The sequence below is a fragment of the Bos javanicus genome, chromosome 3, assembly GCF_032452875.1.
Source record: "Bos javanicus breed banteng chromosome 3, ARS-OSU_banteng_1.0, whole genome shotgun sequence".
NCBI classification, from domain to species: domain Eukaryota; kingdom Metazoa; phylum Chordata; class Mammalia; order Artiodactyla; family Bovidae; genus Bos; species Bos javanicus.
In genome coordinates, this window is record NC_083870.1 from 89,496,589 (window position 1) to 89,512,801 (window position 16,213).

At 42.5% G+C, this 16,213-nt stretch overlaps 1 protein-coding gene across 1 annotated transcript in view; it reads right to left on the reverse strand.

The window, feature by feature from the left end:
- Positions 1-16,213, reverse strand: part of C8A (complement C8 alpha chain) — a 72,056-nt gene that overhangs the window by 37,257 nt on the left and 18,586 nt on the right. Inside the window, exons 3-7 of the mRNA XM_061411806.1 lie at positions 13,012-13,156; positions 11,503-11,650; positions 5,839-6,028; positions 2,584-2,784; positions 579-819 (exon numbers count right to left, since the gene is read on the reverse strand). Coding sequence (XP_061267790.1) covers positions 579-819; positions 2,584-2,784; positions 5,839-6,028; positions 11,503-11,650; positions 13,012-13,156 — 925 coding nt within the window. The remainder of the gene's footprint in view (positions 1-578; positions 820-2,583; positions 2,785-5,838; positions 6,029-11,502; positions 11,651-13,011; positions 13,157-16,213) is intronic.

The following is a 16,213-nucleotide window of genomic DNA, read 5'->3' on the forward strand; positions in this document are numbered from 1 at the left end:
AAGAATCTACATTTTAAATGTTTTAACATTTAAACAGCAAAACCCCAGAGACCTTTTATTATTAAAGAGATAACTATGGTGCCATATGGCCTGGAAAATCCCATGGATGGATGAGCCTGGAGAGCTGTAGTCCATGGGGTCGCTGAGGGTCGGACAGGACTGAGCGACTTCACTTTCACTTTTCTCTTGCATGCATTGGAGAAGGAAATGGCAACCCACTCCAGTGTTCTTGCCTGGAGAATCCCAGGGATGGGGGAGCCTGGTGGCCTGCCATCTGTGAGGTCGCACAGAGTCGGACGCGACTGAAGTGACTTAGCAGCACAGTCCCATAGAAAATGCATGATTTTGGACAGCCAGACAAGTCTGCATTCAAACTCTATTTGTGGTGCTTCCTAGCAAGCCACTTCACCCTGTTGAACCTCAAGTTCCTGTAAATAATAATACTAATGCTACCGTAGAGAGTTGTCATGGAGACTAAATGAGATCACGTGTGGCCGAGAGTCAGTGACTAGAAAACTGCTCACCATGTCTGGTGTATGCACCGAACACTATGTGCATCGCACACCCATTCTACTTACCAGCTGTTTCCATTTTTTCTCTGTTAAGCACCAGGATATACTCATAGACACCACCCATCGATCCAGACGTTATGTAATGGGTGCCGTAGTCATTGATGAACTTGGCGTACATGCCATAGTGGTATCGCTCTGGAAGCTCCATTAGTGACTGCAGCATACCTTCATCCAGCACGATGTTTTCCCTCCTCATCTTAAAATGAGCAGTCTGCACCTTTGTGAAAATTCTCATAAAGCTGTATTTCTGCCAACAACAACGACCACCATTAAATGAGGGAAAAGAACAAAGAGAGTATATATTTTACCACATGAGATCACATAAAAGGTCCGCATTTAGTACCTGTGGATATATATATAATATATATACACCTACATATAACTGTGGGAATTATATGTAAATGTATAGATATACTTGCATATATATGTATATAAATATATATAAGGGAGGATTACTGTGTTTTGCAAGCATATATTGGACACCAGTGTGTGCCTGGCTTGTTCTGTACCTTCATCTCTTTCCTACTATGCCGCCCGGGTCAAGTTCTCATCAGCCCTCACTGGGTTCATTATCACAGTGTGCATCACCATGTTCCTTCCCTCCATCCTGCCTTCAGCCCACTCTTACCTCCACATCTTTCTCTAATTAAAGCATTGCATTATGCAACTTCTAACATAAGTATTAGGCATCCATTAAAAATTATGCTTAGGAATATTTCAATGACATTGTGAAATGCCAATATCATTTAATTTATTGAACGAGTACCTATCAGTGCCTGTCATCACATGCTTTCTGCTAGGTGCAGGGAACATGATCTTGAATGAGCTAGTCCCTGCCCTCATAGAGCTTATATTTTAGTGGTAATCTTATACCATTCAGTAATCAAGAAATGCAGGATCCTGATATAATAATGAAAAAAAAAGAAAAAAAAGAAAAAAAAAAAGACAGGACCAGGGTGAGGTTGGATTGGTTTAACAGGAAGTGGGTTATGCGTGAGCTTTCCTTGCAGAGAATATAAACCTTGTTCCAAAGTGATAGTGAAAGTTGAAGGAAACGACCTGGTTTTTGAAAAGTCCACATTAACCTGAGAGTTGTTTCTCAGAACAACACTTCCCTTCAGATCAATAGCTTATTTGTGGCAAAGCTCCAAAATGTAATTCATGTTTGTTAACAAAGTTAACTTTTATAACTGAATTTTCATCATGTAAAATCATGTTTTGAGTCCTCTGTAAATCCGAAGTTCTGGTATCAATGTTTTGAGGCTTTGGGGTAAATTTCTGATCAATTCAATGAGTATTGCTCTGGCTCCCAATTGCCTCTCCATCCTTATCACTCCCTGTTTTCCCTTCCCACCTGGGCTTCAGACAGTGGAAGTCCTTTCAGTCCACATCTGTGTGAGGCAGTTTCTCACCTCCAGGCCTTGGCACATGCTCTTTCCCAGGCTGAGAACAGCCTTCTGTTAGCTTCTGCCTCACTTCATCCAGACAACTGGTACTAGTCTTTAGATATCAGTTAAGGCAGACTCCCTGACTTCCTCAAGGAAGCACTGGCTGATAATAGACAGGATAATAGGCAATTAGTAGTAAATGGTTGATGAAGAAGTGTTGATGAAGAAAGATTCATTGAGCAGGCCAGCCATCCAATCTATGGAAAAGCCTGGAAAAGCCAGGCTTGCTGTAGAATTCTTCCAAGTCTAGTTTAGAGGGCTTGGCTGCTTCTCTTTAAGACACTACCATTCTAAGTATTTCCCTGTATGCTCCAGGTAACCATGAAAAAGGATGGGGAAATGATAAGAGTACTAGTCTTATCATGCAATGTTATTCCCTTTGTGATGATTCTGTATGTGAAAGTGTAATAAGAAAACAAACATAATTACCACTGATCAGACATTTCCAATTATACAAGCAAATGAAGGTTCAATTACTACTGTACTTTTTAATGCAGTTAAGGTAGTACGTGTTCGGCATAGATTATGGGATACTGTGCAACGTGGGCATTATGTTTTAATACCTTCTCATGATACTTGCTTAACTTTTTTAAGAAGGCAGCATCTTGTGACATGGATACACCTGCAGTCACCGTGACTGGGACGCCTCTAATGCCCACACCAATGGTCAATCCACTTGACACAGACTTGTCATTTTTTACTTTAGTAAGAAGATCATTTGCATCATTATATATCTCTGAAGAGATTTTAGTATCTGCCTGGGCCTGAAAGGAAACACATAGTTAGCTTTGTACACATAAAGTTATATTCCAATTCATAGGTAATATTTAAATCTTTTCTCTGTAAAATAACCAATGTTTCAGATTATTATAAATACTCCTTTAAAAAGGCTATTCCAAATTGATACTAAAATGCAGAAAATTCAGCAGTGCTTAGTAATTAGTGGTACTACTAAAATATTTATTTAAACATACACACATGATTCTGATAAAATGTTATAATGTTCTATGCATTTATTTCTTTCCAGAGGGCTTACTCTTCCTGTGTAGAAGATAGGAAGATAGATACCCTTCCTTCCTGCTTGACTCTGTAGTGGGGAAATATGGAAAGCCATATCTAGGTATGGACAAGAGGCAAAGGCAGGCAGGTGGTAACAATTCTACATAGAGGTATGCTTAGGGACCACCCAAAAGTGTTTGGTTATTTCATTCCGGGATTGCATTTCTCAGCCAGCTTGACCTGAGGTCTGGTTATGTGCTTTGCTTGAGCCAAGAAAGTGAGGCTTAGGAGCCCATGGGTGGTTCACTCTGTAATCACAAGAGCACGTGTTGAGATGGAAGCTCCATTAATTTGGGTCCTGAGTGTCCGAGATGATGAGTTTCCTTTCCACGTTAGGATGAATGAATAGCAGAAGAGGGGCATTACTGTTTTAAAGCACTGAGATTGAAGAATCTTTTGTTGCCATAGCATAGCTTAGTCTATCTTGCCTGACACATAGGCCCTAGATCGTCCTCCAGTTAGGAAAACGGCATTACCTATGTCTTTGAGCTTGGCTTACTTAGACCAGATGGCAGAGGTGGAAGTGGGCTAGGGGGAGCCAGTTTCTTTTTTTTTTTTAATTTAACTATAGTTGATTTACAGCATTGTGTTAGTTTCAGGTATGTAGCTTCAGATTCATTTCCATTATAGTTTATTACAGGACATTGAATATAGTTCTCTGTGCTATATAGTAAATCCTCATTGTTTATTTTATATGTAGTAGTTTGCATCTGTTACTCCCATACTCCTGATTGATCTCTCCCCTTCCCCTTTCCCCTTTAGTAGCCCTAAGTTTGTTTTATATGTATGTGAGTCTACTATTATTTTGTGCTTAGGTTGATTTGTATTAATTTCTTAGATTCCACATATAAGGGATCGTATAATGTTTATCTTTGCCTGGCTTATTTAGTGTGATAATGTCTAGGTCCAACCATGCTGTTGCAAATGGCATTGTCATTCTTTTTTTTTATGACTGAGCAATACTCTGTTGTATTTATGTACCACATCTTCTTCATCCATTCCTCTGTTGATGGACATTTGCTTCCACATCTTAGCTATTGTGGACAGTGGGAACCAACTTCTTAAAACAGAATCCATAAGCCTAGCCTTATCCTCTGTCAGTATTTTTCTTTTGAGAAACTTTGGTGGGGTGAGGGATGTGACTAGATAGTTGTTCAGGGTCCTGGCATCCTATCATCTCTCTCTATAGGTAGAATGTAGATAGAATATATATGATACAGAGAGAATTTGCATCATCTGCAGTCCATGGGGTCATGAGGAGTCGGATATGACTGAGCGACTTCACTTTCACTTTTCACTTTCATGCATTGGAGAAGGAAATGGCAACCCACTCCAGTGTTCTTGCCTGGAGAATCCCGGGGACGGGGGAGCCCGGTGGGCTGCCATCTATGGGGTCGCACAGAGTCTGGACACAACTGAAGCAACTTAGCAGCAGCAGCAGCAGCCTCCCTTCTAAATGCTGTATAGCCAGGCTTAGTTCAGATAGATCTGGATTTAAATCTTGTCTCTGCTACCTATTGGGCCTGACATTTATCCCTCTACGTCTCTGGGATTTTTAATATCTAAAATGGGCCAATGGTAATATCCGTTCCATTGTCTTATAATGAGGATTCAGTGGGAGAATTTGTGTGAAAGTAGGAGGGGACACTTGGTAAGCCTCCACTGAGGTGTGCTGTGTAGATGGCTCACCCACAGGGTAAAGGGTAGAGAAATGAATGGTTAGGAGCAGGCCCTGGAGCTGACTGTGAGCTCCATGGTGACCAGGAGACTGCAGAATTTTTTTTTTTTTTTACTGTACAATATTGTATTGGTTTTGCCATACATCAACATGCATCCACCACGGGTGTACACGTGTTCCCCATCCTGAACCCCTCTCCCACCTCCCTCCCCATACCATCCCTCTGGGTCATCCCAGTGCACCAGCCCCAAGCTTCCTGTATCCTGCATCGAACCTGGACTGGCGATTCATTTCTTATATGATATTATACATGTTTTAATGCTATTCTCCCAAATCATCCCCCGCCCCTCCCACAGAGTCCAAAAGACTGTTCTATACATCTGTGTCTCTTTTGCTGTCTCGCATACAGGGTTGTCGTTACCATCTTTCTAAATTCCATATATATGTGTTAGTATACTCTATTGGTGTTTTTCTTTCTGGCTTACTTTACTCTGTATAATAGGCTCCAGAATTTTAAAGATGTGGAGAATCTTAGGGAACCTTAGCAGTTTTCAAGCACTTTTCGATAGCAGAACCTTTTCTTCCAACAAAATTATGTACAGAAAGCCAAGAGATGAAGGTCGTCAGTGAGGACCTGCCCTTGGGGAAGCAGGGGCACAGGTCTCAGGACCCCCAGCCACTTCCTGTCTTGCCACCGCTTTACATCTTAGGAACCTGAGCCTGGGGAGGAACAGTGAGCTGCTCAAGGTCAGATATACATCTGTTCTAATAGTGTCAAAACCTGGAAATAGGGCTTCTGACTAGCAACCCAGAAAATAGGGCCCCAGTCTATTTCACTGCTTTAGGACCAGAACCGAGATCTAGCGGAGGTGGTCCCATTTACAGTACAGTCCCATTTACAGAGGCTCCCTTGCCCTGACCTTGACTCTTCAGCCCTGAGCAGGTGCATTGGGAGCTTCAGCCACCAGCAAGCCCTATAGGAAGTAAAATCTTCCAAAGCAAGTCATCCTATCTTCACCAATAGACTTCCCCTCCATGCCTCTCTGCCACAGTGGCCTGTGAGCACCCCATTCAGACTTACTTCAAAGTGATATTTCAGGAAATTGTAGGGTTTCCGGAAGTACTTATCATCATCTCCATAGTAGAGACGCTCACAGGCAGGGTCATACTGAAGCTCCCTCCATTCCCCATTGTATACAGTCTCACACTGGCCCCCGTAGTACCTGGCATCATACACATGCTGAGCTTCTTCCTGGGTCAGGATATTATACCTAAATTGAAAAGGAAAGCAGCTTCTAAGAGAGAGCACCGGAAAAGCAAAGAATAACACAAAATATCCTCTGCACGTTGATGTAACTGGTAGGCTGAGCAGTGTTTCTCCAACTGAGTTATGTGAGGCACTAGGTTTCCTTGGAGTACCTAATGGGCCATTCTGAGTAAAGGCAGGAAACCGAGGGGGCTGGGCATGAGCCCCACCTTCCCTTAAACCAGACCAGCCAGACAACATTGTTCAGCATCTAGGACAGTGCTCCCACATAGGTCCTCCTAAATATTTGTTGAGTAAACTGAAGAAGAATATGCATGATTATCAAAATTCTGAGCCCAGGAACTAGGCAGTCCAGACCTGTGTCCTGTCTCTGCCACATCTAGCTGTGTGATTGACCTTGGGCAGATGATTTAATCTCTCTGTGTTTCAGTTTAGTCATTTGTAAAAACAAAAACAGCTAATACTACTGTCCTCGCAGAGTTAAGCATGAGTTAAAACAAGTAAAGGAATCATAATAGTACTCATATGAAATATTAAAAAAATGTTGCTGTTGCTGGTTTTTGTTAACATTATTTCAGAAGAAGTTCTGCTGCTAAAAACTAACTTTGAAATATTGGTATAGTTCATAGTGGTAAGCTGATGATCTAATCCTCAGAAAGGCTGTAGTCTTCTAGGCAGCATGGAGAAACACAGTCTGAAGTCAGGGAGTTGAGTCGCTAAGTCATGTCTGACTCTTTGCGACCCTATGGACTGTACTGCCCACCAGGCTCCTCTGTCCATGGGATTCTCCAGGCAAGCATGCTGGAGTAGGTTGCCATTTCCTTCTCCAGAAGTCAGGGAGACACCTGGTTAATTTCTGGCTCTGTCATTTACTAGCTGTGTGACTTTGTAGAAAGTTTCTACAAACTTCCTGAAGATCATTTTCCTCATTTGAAGAACAGAATAGTAAAAGTGTCATTTAGTGAAGTCTAAATGAGGGCATTAGGGTAAAACAGAAGTACACTTGATAGTAATTCTTCTTTTCCCCTGGCCCAATACCTTTTCAGAAATATTTTCTAATACTTCCCTCTCTGAGGGTGTTTCACGTCTATCTGCCTAAGTCCTCTGTTTTAGGTCATGGATGGTTTAACCATATTTAGGTAAAAATAATGTGAAACAGGTGAAAGACAGCTTTAATTTCTTAAAAAGAGAAAGTTAACTGAACAAAAGCATGAAGCTTGACTAAGAGTTCAAAGACCTTACAATCTAAGCCTCTTATGTTGTAGACAATAAAATGATTGCTTTTCTTTTCATCTCAAACTTCTGTTTAGCCTTTAAGACCCAACTCAAATATTGCCTCCTCTGTATCACCTTTGATTATCCTGGACAGATAATTGTCCCTCCTCTGTGTTCCCATGGCATTTGGTGATTGCCTCTAGCATAGCATACGTCATGTTTGTTTATTTCCTTTGTGAAAAAGCACAAAGGCAAATTAGCAGTGGAAGGATTATGAATAAAACCTGCTTCAAAAGAATAAATGGATAATTATAGAGCACTTGGCATATAGTAGAAATTCAATGTAAGTAAACTTCCTTCTTCTCTTCCTTTCTCCATCTCTTTCTTCCTATTAGTGGAAGTGATGTAATAATAGCTGTGATGAATTGAATACACATTTTACCAGACATTTAGCATACATTAGCTTTCAACCTCATAACAATTTTGCAAATGTGAAAATTGAAGCTCAGAAAAATTAAGTAACTTGCCTATAGTCAGAACTGGGATTTTTTCCTAGATTTTTTGGACACTACAACCTAGGTTCTTACTCTTTACCCTGTAATTTCTATCTTTCCACCTATGGGACATGTTGCTGCCTATAGCTGATAAATACAGGCTCTCTAATGGACCAAAGAAAAACTCAAAAGAACCATAAGCTCTAAGATTGTACTGCAATCTCTAACCATAAGTAAAACCTATGTATATTTGGAAAATCTGATTGCAGAAGCCCTAGTGAAAATAAAAAGAGAGAAATTCCACTTTTTGGAAACTTCTTCTGCAGAAATATTCACACATGTGTACAAAATTATATATATGAAAATGTTCATTGTAGCACTGTTTATGAAAGGGAAAAGGGGGAAATAATCTAATTATCTTTCAGTTCCATAGGAGGTAATTTAATTATTATACAGTTACACTATAGAAGAATTGGAAAATTGTTTTTTATTTTTTTTTAAATTTTTTTACAAAAGTCCATATAGTAAATAATTTAGGCCTTGCAGTTTGTGTAGATTTCTGCCTCAACTACTCAACTCTTCCACTGTAGGGCAAAAGCTGTATTTCAATAAAACTTTATTTAAAAACAGACTGCAGGCTGAATTTTGCATCTAGGCCATGGTTTGCTGATTCTTGTTATGGAACATTACATTGTTGCTTAGAAAAAGACAATAGAGGATATGGTAGGAAAGCTTCAAAATATTAAGTGAAAACAAGTTGTGGGCAGTATGTATAGTCTAATCATATTTATGTAAAATATACTTATGGCTATAATGCACAATACATTTAATTGAATTCTTTCCATACGGTGTGTTGGCAGTGCATCTTTACATGATTGGGAAGTCTCAACTTAACAGGGGTCAGCTCCAGGGAAGGAAGAGAGGGTAAGTGGGTGGGACAAGGTTAAGGACAGTGAAGGAAAAAAGTTCAGTTTTTACCTCAAATAGTTATTACTTTTGTAACAATAAATAAAAATTAAAAACTGGGAAATGCCTAAATAAGAAAAAAGTAAAATATCAGGAAAGGCCTCTCAGATCTTACAGATGAATGGAAAAACCACCATAACGTCAGCTGTTGGGAGTGGAGGTGGACCCTTTCTGCTGTTTTCAGTGTTCAGTGTGAGCAAAGTACTCAACCCAACAAGTATTAATATATTCGAAATTCTCCTGATTGAATCACATGAGATCAGGGTCATGGTCTGAGATCTTTTTGTCAATAAGGAGGTAATCATTTTCCAAGTCAACACCTCAGTATTTCATGCTCATACTCTTTGCATCCCATAGTCCCTTTCAAAATCAAGATTTTGGTGGTAGAGCCTGAAATATGCACTCAAAATATTCAGGTATTGAAGTCCTGACTCCCCAAACCTCAGAATTTTACAGTATTTTGGTGGTAGGATCCTTAAAATGGCAATTGAGGTAGAATGAGCTTATTAGGGAAGGCCCTACTCCAATATGACTGGTGTCCTTACAAGAAGGGGAAGTTAGGGCACAGCCATGGGCGGAGGGAAGGCACTGTGAGGACTCAAGGAGAAGACGACCATTCAGCAGCCAAGGAGGGAGGCCTCAGGAAAAGCAATCCTACCTTCATCCCAGGTTTCTAGCCTCCTGAGAAGAAATTTTCTATTGCTTAAGCCACCTAGCTTGTGGCACTTTGTTATGGCAGTCCCAGAAAATTAATATTATTGGTCTAGAAGAAACAAATACTTGATCATCTTTTCATGTGTGTGTGGCCACATGCCCTTACAGGATTCTGCCCTGTCTGGTAGGTGGGCTGTGATCTGAAGGTAATTAAAGCACAGTGAATGAGCGCTGCTTGTCACAGAACCCGCACGTGACGGGGAGAGGGCTGCCGCGTGGCCCAGCTGCTGTGTGATGATCACTACCTCTCTGTCTCCTCATCTGTAAAGATCCCGCTGCCCCTATTGATTTGTTTCACTGCAATCAATACTCAGTGGCAGACTGTTCTAGGAAAAGCTCTGATATAAAGGCTGAGGAGATGAAAAACATGAATCAGAGCAGCCTCTGTCCTCAAAGAGTTTATGTTCAAGTTAGGGGACAAGGCCCAAAGCAAAGACTAGCAATACCATGTATCACTACAAGCTCAGCCCTGTGCTGGGTGCTGGAGAGGCAGAGATGATGAGGGATCCTTCAGCCTGGGAAACAGATGTCTCTGCCCTGTTGGCTAAGTGCCGGCAGAGGAGGACACACAGGGATGCTAGGAGCAGTGGGAGGGGACTAAGTCAGCCTAAACAGCATTGAGAGGAGGAGAGGGGGCGTCAAAAAGACCAGCTAGAGGACATGATGCCTGGGTATCTTAACTGGGCTGTCACAGCAAAATACACCCAGTACAATACCCAAGTCCGGGTGACTCAAAGAATTTTGACAAAGTTATGTTCTCTCAGTTCTGGAAGCTGGAAGTCTAGGAGAAAGGTACCACCAGGGTTGGTTTCTGATAAGGCCTCTCTTCCTGGGTTGCAGATAGCCACCTTCTCACCATGTCCACACATGGGGCCTTCTCTGTGCATGCGGTGAGAGAGAGCTCTCCTGTGTCTCTTCTTCCTCATATAAGTATACCAGTCCTGTTGGATTAGGGACCACCCTTATGACCTCATTTGACCTTAATTACCTCCGTAAAGGCCCTGTCTCTAAATATAATCACATAGGTGTTAGGGCTTCCACATATGAATTTTACGGGGATGCAATTCAGTGCATAACACTAGGTAAAAAGGTAACCAGATAGGAATATAGGCAAGGATATTCCAGAAAGAAGGAACTAACTTTATGAAATCTCAGAAGAAAAGTGAGTGTTGTGTGTGTGAGTTTGAGCCTAAACATAAGGTATACAATGAAGCAAAGTTAGAATCAAGGCTCATTGGATCTCAACAGATTAAAAAAAAAAAAAAAAAGTGTCCTGAGAGGTGTAAGTCGGCAGTCGCAAAGTGGAGATTCAAGCTCCACTGTGTCTCACCTTGAAGTCCATTTTCTTGCAGTGTGTCACTATGTTGGCCTTGGTTGTATCAGCAACTGCAGTGCAAAGCAGTGTATGAATAAGGTTACTGAAAAGTGCACTTAGTCAGAGAAGAGTTATTTGGGGGAATATTGGAAGCCTTTGTAGAAGATGTAGTGATAAATGGGCCTTGGAAATGTAATTGGCGCAAGAGGAATGAACAGTAGAGTGGGAAAGGGTGAAATAAGGATATGCGGATAGAGACATAGAGGGGAAAACAAGAGCTATGTCATGTAAACAGGACTGAGCAACTCACCTGTTATGGACTGAATTTTGTGCCCCCCCCCCCAAATTCATATGCTAAAACTCTCAGCCCCCATGTGGTGGTATATAGAGGGAGACCTTTGGGAGGTGCTTTGGTCATCAGGGTAGACCCCCTCATGAATGGAGCTACTGCTCTTACAGAGGAAACCCACAGGGCACCCTGATCCCTTCCACCATGGGAGGACACAGCAAGAAGACTGCTAACTGAAAGAACACCCTCACCTGACCAGGCTGGCACCCTGGTCTCAGACTTCCAGCCGCAGAAGTCTGAGAAATAAATGTCTGTTATCTTGTTAGAGCAGCCTGAATGAACTAAGACACTAGAGGGACAGTGGCCTCTCAGGATGCACTCTAGAGGAATTCCTCCCAAAGACCCTCTTGTTTCCCTGAAACTGATACTCATGATTGATGAGAGATCATGCCCGGGACTCACAGAGCCAGCAGGCAGTGACTCACCCCAAGGCTGCCTTCTCTGATCCTGGAATTGGGTCATACTGGCTGCAGTCATTTTCCAAGATCCTGACGTCTTCACAGTCGTCCTCGTCAGAGCCGTCCAGGCAGTCCTTGTCTCCATTACACACCAGGTGGCGTTTCAGGCAGCGACCTGAGCAAGGAGAGGCGGTGGATGCTTCTAGAGCCTCCAGGTCTCCTCCCCCTCCCTCATGACCTGTATCAGTTCAGTTCAGTTCAGTCACTCAGTCGTGTCCGACTCTTTGCGGCCTGCAGCACGCCAGGCCTCCCTGTCTATCACCAACTCCCAGAGCTTCCTCAAACTCATGTCCATTGAGTCATTGATGCCATCCAACCATCTCATCCTCTGTCATCCCCTTCTCCTCCCGCCTTCAATCTTTCCCAGCATCAGGGTCTTTTCAAAGTCAGCTCTGCATCAGGTGACCAAAGTATTGGAGTTTCAGCTTCAACATCAGTCCTTCCAATGAATATTCAGGACTGATTTCCTTTAGGATTGACTGGTTGGATCTCCTTGCAGTCCAAGGGACTCTCAAGAGTCTTCAACACCACAGTTCAAAAGCATCAATTCCTTGGCTCTCAGCTTTCTTTATAGTCCAACGCTCACATCCATACATGACCACTGGCTCTGTTCCATCTCTGAAACAGCCCTTCAGTCCTCAGTGCTGTCAAATCCCCCTTTAATCCTCACTGCCTCCACCCTCCTCCCAGCCTCGCTGTCTCCCACCTTCAGGCCCTCAGCTCAGACCCTGCCCCAGGCTCCTCCTCTCTACTCAGTCTCCACATCATAGTCCCAGGGATCTAAAATGCTCTGCACCCTCCAGAGTCTCCCCATTCCTCTGTCTCCAAATGCCACCATCTGGTCCCCAGTTAAAAACCTGGCCTATCCCCTGCCTCTCTTCCCAAAGCACTTATTTTGGGCTGATTGCAAGTCCCTAAACCCTTGTGCTTTTGCACATTTTGTCTCTTCGCAAACTTGTTCATTTTCTAAGTCTCAGTTCAAGTACCATGTTGAATCCTGCCCTGACTCTCCAAAGCAGATTTAGGCAACCCTGCCAGAGAATCTGTACATTGGGCCCTATACATACACTCATTACACTGGCTATCACAGGATATTGTCACTGATGGCTTATTGGTCTGTCTCCCAAAGAGTCTAGGAGTACTGAGGATCAAGCACATGAATGTTTTTTCTCTCTGCATCACCAGCAGGTAGCACATTACCTGGTCATCATATGCACTCAATTAATATTTATTCAATGAATGGATGGATGTGTGAATTGTACCTTTTTCAAATCAACATATGTTCCCAAAAACTTGCATCAAGATTACTTGGATTGCTGGCTTGGCTTCAAATTCAGGTTCCTAGGTCCCATCTAAAACTTCCAGAATGATAACTTTCAGGGCTCTGGAATTCTGCATTCTAACAAGGTCCTGGAGAACTGTTTTGTACATTAAGTTTGACAGGCACAGCTGTTATCCTGCTGAGATGCTACTCACCTGTCTCCTTACACTGGAAATCCTGTCCACACTGTGCTTGACTCAGACAAGCTGTGGGACTGTGACAGCTGGCTTGGTCCCAGACATTCCCACTGCAGATGGTTCCCCCAAACTTGTTTGGCTGCAAGAGGCTCCGGTATCTGTACTAAATCAGATTTGGAAACAGACACATTCATTGTCTTATCAATCAACCGAGATTGGTGCAGGCAGGTCTCAGCTCAACATAAGGAATGACTGTCTTAATGATTGAGAGCTCCCTGCAAAGCTGTCTTTTGAGGGGATGAATAATCATAAACGGTGATGTTCAACCAGAGGTTGTCATCAGCTGGAATATTGAATTAGGGCCTCCAAACATCAAATGAGAAGTTTGGACTAGGTATTTCTAGGGTCTTCCTCCTTGTCAGGAAGGACCTCCATCTTCCCTTTCTGAAAGTACCAGTTAGTACCTATTCATCTTTCAAGACTCATGATTTATCTTCTTGGGAAAAAAACCTCTATAACTCAGTAATATATCCTCAGTTCCCCTGAATCCTCTCTCCTAGCACTTGTCATACAAGGTTGTTATTGTCTACTTCTTGCTTTACCTATCTCCTTATTTTAGGAACAATTTTCATATAGGGTTAGGGCTGCCAAAGGGAGGACCGTGTCTTATTTGGCTTCATATACTTGGCATTTGATCTATGATGCATTGCATGGGAGACACTTTTAGAAGATATTTATTGCTTCTCCTTTGTAAAATTTTTTTTCTGGTCATGGCATCTCCTCTTTCCTTGTGACATATCTCATATGATTCAGGTAGGGGTGATGTCACCCCCGTAGTCACAGGGTTGTGTGGATATGATTGAGGCAGGGAAACCAGAGCCCCATATCTGCCAAGTTGCAATGATTGGTTCATGACTCAGCCTTATGGCAATCATAGTCCTCTCTGGGAATTTTCTTTCAGAACTTTTGGAAAAGACAGTTCCTTTTTAGCTGAAGTTGCCGGGTATCAAGTGGTCATGTTGCCTACCAGGTAGAAAGAGCCCATGCAAGAGGTCGAGAGACAAAGAGAGCTCTGAAGACACCATCTGAGCCTCTGTGTCCAGCTTTGACTGCAGATGAATAAATACTTACTGAAGAAAGGACAGAAAGAATAAAATGCATACCAATCTTGGGCTCGATGTTTTTATGTTACTGTTTTCTATAGGGTGTACAGTATGAGATACTAGTATATAAGGAGGAAGCTGAACAGTGAGAAATTCCAAGAAATTGAAGTTCCATCCCCGTCTTTGAGAAGCTCAGAGTCTAGTTGACGAGATAAAAAATATAACAACACAGAACATGGGGGTATATGAGTGTCAGTCAGCACCATATTTTCTGCTGCCTCTTACAGCCCACAGGCCCTGCCTTCAAGATTGTAAGTAAGTAAATAAGAAGGCAATGACTTGAAAAGAAGAGAATCGAGTTCCTGACTCACTGTCTACAGTATCAGTGCCTGGTACTTTCTGCCTCAGTTTCCAAGTCTGTAAAATGAAGTGGTTGACCTAGTTGACTTCATTAATCATAACTACTAATGATTCCTCCACCTGTGTCCTATAGTTGGAAGAGCAGAGGCATGAAATTAGCCCAAAATTAGACCCACTTGGGTTCAAACCCCAGATTCACTTACCAACTGCCCATGAGCAAGTCACTTATCTTTTCTGAGCATCTGTTGTCTAATATGTAAAGTGGTTGTGATGATACCTTAGCTCAAAAGGGTTTTGTGAGAGCTAAGCGAGAGGTCTGAGACCATGCAGCCTTGTGCCTGGCATATCATTGGTGCTTCATAAGCAGAAATGTTTTCTACATCATTACCATTATCAATTCAGCCTTTTCCAGATGCTTTCAGGGATGAGTACAAAGCAATGTGACTTCCTGTCTCTTTCATCTTGCTCACATCTGCCTACATGACTGCTCCTTAGCAAAGAGGCAGTTGTAGCAAAAAGAAGTGAGGCTCCAACCAGTCCATCTGCCTTTCATGCCTGTCAATAACAGCGATGGCAGATCTGTAAACTTGATGGGAAGAGATTATAATTAACGGTCAATGTGGGAATGTGAAGATATTTTCAGTGTCTACCCTCATTCTTGTTCCACAACGCAGTAAATACAAGAGAGCTTGTCATACCAATATAGAGCCAGTTCTCTTCTCTTTCTTGCCCTTCAAAAACATTCATCAATTATGAGACCTGCAGTTACCAATGTGTTGATGATGATGATGGTGGCTACCAGTTATTGAGTGCTTACTATTGGCTAAACACTTTACATTCTTTTAAAAAATATTATTACTTATTTATTTAGCTGTGCCTGGTCTCAGTTGCAGCATATGGGCTCTTTAGTTGGGGTATGCAAGCTCTCAGTTTGTGGCATGTGGGATCTAGTTTCCTCTGTGCAGGCTTGAGGGCTAAGTCACTTCAGTCATGACTGACTCTTTGAGGCCCTGTGGACTGTAGCCCACCAGGCTCCTCTGTCCATAGGATTCTCCAGGCAAGAATACTGGAGTGGGTTGTCATGCCTCCTCCAGGGGATCTTCTCCACCCAGGGATTGAACCTATGTCTCTTATGTCTCCTGCATTGGCAGGCAGGTTCTAGCACCACCTGGAAGCCCCCTTGTTCCCTGACCAGGAATCAAACCTGGGTCCTGTGCACTGGGAGTGCAGAATCTGAGCCACTGGGCCACCACGGAAGTCCCTCTACGTTGTTTATCTCACTTCATTCTCACAAGTCTAGGAGCTTACATTCTATTAATGATCCCATCTTAAACTGGGTTAGAATTCCAGTTCTGCAACTCACAGTGTATGGGTCACTGGATAAACTCCTTAATTCCTCTGACCCTCGGTGGTCTCATCTATAACATGAGAGAGATCTGAGAGTGTTCTGAAGATTAGTGATCACACAGGTAGAGACATCGGCTCTCTGTTCCATTCTGGTGTGTGCCCAGTAATAAGAGCTGTCAACTTTGTCATCATCCTTGTAGCTGTTGGACTAATCTGGAACAATTATGACTGAGAAGGTATTGGATTAGGTAATCACTAATATCACTCACTACTCTCCATATAGCTCCAGGAGAGCCATACAGTTCAGATTCATGGGCATTTTGGAATCAAACCAGCCAGATTTTAAATTGAGGCTCTGCTGCATTCTTAATGGGCAACCTAAGCAAAGGGGAGGATGGTATCTATCTGTA